Source organism: Echinops telfairi, unplaced genomic scaffold (assembly GCF_000313985.2).
Source record: "Echinops telfairi isolate 266 unplaced genomic scaffold, ASM31398v2 ScPeMD7_7468;HRSCAF=8506_0, whole genome shotgun sequence".
Lineage (NCBI taxonomy): Eukaryota > Metazoa > Chordata > Mammalia > Afrosoricida > Tenrecidae > Echinops > Echinops telfairi.
The window spans coordinates 41,817,244-41,822,934 of record NW_022111369.1 but is presented as its reverse complement, the minus strand read 5'-3'; the positions used below and the strand labels follow the sequence as shown (position 1 = coordinate 41,822,934).

The window sequence follows — 5,691 nt, the reverse complement described above, 5'->3', positions numbered from 1 at the left end:
ACACACACACACACACACACACACGAGTTGACTTGTTGCTATGTTGAGGAAGATGTACTGATGCTAGCTCTAGGCTCCTGCAGGATTTGTGATGATGTTTGTTCCCTGTTTACCTAATTGTATAAACCTTAGTTAATTTGTTTACTACAAAAAAGTCACTGAATAGTGTGGTAACTGATGCACCTTCATCTTGCTTCCTTGCTGAAATTTCATCACAATGAAAGGGTCTGTCTGAGGTAAAGAAATGCTCAGCGATTTCAATGCATGTCCAATTTTCATGGACTCTTATTAGAACACCAGCCGACATCGTGCCTTGTATAAAGAAGAATACAAAAAAGAATCTGGTCCAAAGCAAGGCAAAAACTGTTGTTGGCTCAAGTGTTTGAAATAAAGCCCGTGAGATAGGAGTGCATTCGTCCAACTGATCATACATCACTGGTTAAAGGACTACTGAGGTATGACCAGAACTGTCCATGAAACATTAAGGTTATTCCTTCCCACTCCCCTGTCCCAGTACACTTGCTTTTTTGTTCTTGCAGAATGAATACCAGGGCAGCTGTGAAAATAAAATCCCATTTTCTGCATCTTGTAAGAAAGCCCGAAGCTCACTGTTCTGGAGGAAGTATCTTCTCAATAAGCTCTACTGCTGCTTAATCATTGCAACTTGGTCCATTCTTACCTCTCTTTCTGTGACTTTAATGTCTACCTTTCGGGCATTGAAAGAATACAGAAATGTGTTAGTCTGGGTACTTTAGAGAAACAAATCCACAGACACTTATATGTATAACAGAGAGTTTTATATAAATGATAAGTGCACATCAAGAACACATCCCAACCCAGTGCTGCCCAAGACCACGAGTCCAACATTAACCCATATACCCAATACCAATCCACAAAGTCCTCCTCTATCTCACAAAACACACACTATCATGCCGACTTCAGGAGGAAAGCCAAATCAGTGAACGTGTAAGCATCTCAGCACTGGCAGGGGTCTCTACACCGCTGCTCCAGCACCCAGGGCTGCATTGGGGTAGGTCCATGTGGCTTCTCCTTGGGAACGTCTTACAGGAAGTGAGCCTTGCCAGCTGAAGCAGGGAACTAGCCAAGGCAGTTAGCTGCACCCTGGCCCGACCATCACAAAGCAAGAGACCCAAGAACTAGACAGGCAAGGGTCACTGAGCCATTTATCCCTCCGCCCTTCAATTGACTCCACATGTGTTTATAGGCCAGGTTGGCACAATAAACTTTAACTGTCTCAAGAAATAAATCCAAGTGAGAAGTGGACTATTTGGAGTTAGTGAAGAGACTGCTAGCATAGCTTTCTTTTTCTTAAGGCGGCAGAAAGCAATGGTCTGACACAACCGGCAGTGGGTGGGTGAAGAATTGTGTAGGATGAACGAGCGGGATAGGAGGGTGAGGGATGGTTATTTGGACATTTTGTCTGTCACCCACACATCTCTGTGTTGCATTAGTCCCAGTTATGTACAAGGATGGTTGACACTTTCTCCACGTTAAAGACCTTTCGAGGGTACATGTAAGGGGCCTTGGTGGCACCATGGATTAGCTGGTGGGTTGGTAACAATAAGGTTGGCTCTTCAAATCCACCAGCTGTTTTGATATAGAAAGAGGAGGCTGTCTTAGAAGTTCCAACTAGGTCGTCACAATACACTCAAGAACAGTGGATGGGATTATTCACATATGTAAATGTACATGCAAAGACTGAGAACAGGAAAGTGGTTTTCAAGGGAGGGTTACCTTCCCTCTGGAGTTTAGTGGTGGTCCAACAGAAGTGTGAATATTCTAAAGGTTTGGTAAAAGTTGCCTCAGAACTCCCCCTGCCCATCATTTACCATTTAGCTGTGTGAGCTTCAGCAAATCACACCAACTCTCTGATCTTAGCGTTTCTCATTTGTAAAGCAAGGGCAAGGGTCCAAGCATCTACTTCATAGGGCCTTGGAAAACACATAGAATGGTATCTGGCTAATGCTCACTCTATGGCTGTTATTATTTTTTCTTTGATCGATTGTAAGCAGAGGACAGGACTTGAGGAACTTGCAAACCTCTTAAGGGTTACACTGATTTTGGAAGTCCTAACTCTTGTCAAAGCCCCAGGTAACTAATAAAAGCTTAAGCAAGAGGAAATAGCTGTTTTGGGTGCGTGAGGCGCATGACTGAGTTGGCTGTGACTGAAATTTTCCTACTGCTGTGGATTTTGTTAATGCTCCTTTCTTATGGATTTTTTTTCCCTCTCCCCTTTTTTGGGTGCTAAGGATGAAACTATAGTCCGAGTCCCTGGAAAATGTTGTCCACAGTGTTCTGCGAGACCCTGCTCGGCAGCTGGCCAAGTGTACCAGGTAACCTTTGATCTTCTCCTGTTGGTCTTTTGACATAGGGACCCACACAGCTTCCCTCTGGCCCTTCCACCACTGCTCCTCCCCACCCTCCTGCCTGACTTGCTGCCAGCATGGGAAACTCAGGGTTTTCTTCCCTTTACGGAAAGCCTTTTTGAAAAAAAAAAAAATTAAGTTGAAGGGGATTAGAAATATAAAGGAACGTGTTGGCAGGCAACACCTGGTTCGTGAACCCTTGTGAACTCGCTGTTCCTGCATCTCGAGGAGGAGAAGGAGCTATTATTGGTTTCCATCGTTTACACTTGGCTTTGAGGCTTTGGGGATGTGGTACATGTCTGCTATCCACAGGCAGCCCGATGTGGAGGGAGACGCAAGGGGAGAGTCAAGGGAAAGAGTTGATAGTGGAGGAATCTACAAACTTCAAAGTCTTATTCGAGCAGTCTAGATTACTGCCCCTAACAGATACTTGGCATCAAATAAAAATGAGCTCAATGAATTGAATGACTGAATGAATGAATGTTTTGTCCTAGGAATGCCCAGCTGGGACAAAACATAATCACATTATTCAAAAGCAAGGAGGTAAACACACACACACACACACACACACACACACACACACACACACACACACACACACACACACACACAACCAACTTCTTCCCTTGCTGGCAGCCCATGTAAGGAAGATTAAACAGAAATCAGTGTTATGCCCTTAGTTGAGAATCCAGAACTAAGATTTAAGGAATTGTGAATGTCTCATAATTTCAAATGGGTCACTTGAAATCTGCATGAAAATATCTAGTTAGGAAAATTTTTTATATGTATAAGGCCTGCATCATCCAATACAATAGCCACCTATGATACATTATAGGTTTACGAGCACTGTGCTAGACTGATTTTGAAGAAACTGCCTTAGTGCTTTTGGCTGTAATAGGCAGACCTTTTTAAAAAAATAAAAGGAGTTAAAAGCATTAGAGTATTTATTCTGTCTTTTAACAAGTCCACAGTTAGGGTTCTTGTTGATAATAGGCTCCCATACTTGTATGTCCTACAATACCCACCCCAACTCCCTTAGCAGGAAAAAATCAATTAAATGACCCATGGCAGTGAATGATCTTTTGTCCTGTAGCCCATAATTCAGGGTAAAGTGTAGACAACTGATTTTGCAGTCACCCTGGAAATTCCAGCACCCCACCAGGGGATGATAGCACCTCATGTGGGGAACGATGATTTCAGAGTTTGGTAATCACTTTGAGGACCTAAGGTCCTTTGGACTTTCCACCCTGTCTTCCCCAGGATCTTGGCTTTGCAGTCCCTCTTGTTCCTTCCTCACCCCAAGATCACTTCCTCCACTTCAGTCAGCTGATCACTGACGTAGGCTGGAGAGAAGAGAGATGGGGGCCCTTGTTTTATCTGAAGGGAGAGTCTTTATCTGATCACCCGCTTCTCTAGTAAATTTCTCCTGCAGGTCCCATCAGTTAGAATTGAGCTCAATGAATTGACAGTGACCATGACCTAGCTGCCAGGGAAGTTGGGAAAATGTGCATCTGTCCATGAGAGCTGGACTTTCTGAAAGGACAGGTATTAAGGAATGACTATTGACTAGTCAGCCAACTCGACCTACCGGAGCTTCCTGTTATCCACAAGTTTCCAGGTTCTAGATATGCCTGGCACAAAGTGTGCCTTTAATGCCTTGGTATAATGAATATGGTTGAACGAAAATGAGTCGGAAGTTCTCTTTGCACATTTGTTGACGTTCTTCTTGGAGACTGTCACTCCCTGAAACGCTCCCGATTTTTAGCTGTACATTCAACATGGTTCATTAAAAATGACCTCAAAGCCGGGCATTTTCTGCATCTGTACTTGTGTTTTATACGTGTGCCACTTGATTTCCTACTTTTCTTTTTCTTTGCCAAATACAGCACGGTGAGCAGTGGAGTGAAAACGCTTGTACCACGTGTATATGTGACCAGGGCGAGGTCAGGTGCCACAGACAGGCCTGCCCGCCACTGAGATGCGGAAAGGTATTACATGGGCGGGTGTAGCTTGACTTTCTAAGATTTATTCTGGGTCAGTTAAGAAATGCACTGCTTAGTTCATTGTGCCCTTGGAAGGAATTGAAAGGTTTTTAAGGTTCAGGATGCTATAGAAAGATACAAAGGAAGATGGGGTTTCCTAGGAAAGAGATGGGAGGTGGCGGGAGCTTATCTCAACTGGGTCTGGAGCCCAGGAGTAGAGAAGAAGGGCCCATGTTCAGGGGCCTTCAGCCCCTATTGGTTCAAATGCTTTTGCTGTTTCCCCAAGCACCCTGCCCATAGAGGCGTGGGGGTCACAAGTAGTTTGTGTCAACTGCTAACCAAAAGGTTGGCTGTTTGAACACACCAAGCAGCCTCACAAAAGTAAATCTATTTGCATAAAGAGTGTAGCTGGGAAAACCCTAAGAAGTCGTCCTACTGGTCAAACATGGAGTCACCATGAATTGGAGCAGAGGGCAACTCGCGACAGCACTAACCTTGCCCATACTCTCCTCTCTTACCTCAGGGTCAGAGCAGGGCTCGGCCTCATGGGGCATGCTGCGAAGTGTGTGTGCCCCCTGCCGGAAGCTGCTCCCACAATGGGATTGTGCGGTATCAGGACGAAATGTGGAAGGGCTCATCGTGTGAGTTCTGCACGTGTGACCATGGCCAAGTGACCTGCCGGACTGGAGAGTGTGCCAAAGTGGAGTGTGCCCAGGTACGAAGTTAAGGCATTTCCAGGCGCGCGATAATCACTCTTTCCAATAGGACAGGTGGTCCTGGACCTGATCGTTCATTCCTTGGCAGCAGAGGGGACGGGCAGGTTGCCTGTTCACTTTGATTTGGTGGTTTTACATGAATGTACCAATTTGTTCAGGTTGGTTTGGAACAGCACCCTGGAGCTGGTAACTCTGCATGCATCTGGTCTGATTGGAAGTCCAGAGTCAGAAACAGCAAAGGGACAGACATGCTATGGGACATTAGCCTATCAGTCAGTGCAGCTGGACCTCATTGCTGGTGGCCTGCCCAGCTCACTAGGTTTGCAAGGCAGAGAACCACAGGTGTGCCAGTAGTCCAGCTTCTGCTGGAGGCCTCCTGCCAGCAGTCAGCTGAGAGGAGAGCCAGCACCCAAGGGTGCCTCGGGAAAGAAAACGAACCCATTTTGTGTCTTTTGTTTTTAAGAGCGGGAAGGAGACTTCTGAACCAATGAACTTTGTTGACCCTCATTGACTTCTGTCTGCAGACTCTCTATAAGCATCTAACAAAACAGCCTCTGTTTGGACTGTAGATGTAGGGACATTGCTTTTAACTCTGGTTTTTGTTTC

General features: G+C 45.4%; 1 protein-coding gene across 1 annotated transcript in view; it reads left to right on the top strand.

Annotated features, from left to right (window-relative positions):
* FRAS1 (Fraser extracellular matrix complex subunit 1) overlaps positions 1 to 5,691 on the top strand; it is a 593,853-nt gene that overhangs the window by 273,103 nt on the left and 315,059 nt on the right. Inside the window, exons 7-9 of the mRNA XM_013004822.2 lie at positions 2,271 to 2,354; positions 4,274 to 4,375; positions 4,893 to 5,084. Coding sequence (XP_012860276.2) covers positions 2,271 to 2,354; positions 4,274 to 4,375; positions 4,893 to 5,084 — 378 coding nt within the window. The remainder of the gene's footprint in view (positions 1 to 2,270; positions 2,355 to 4,273; positions 4,376 to 4,892; positions 5,085 to 5,691) is intronic.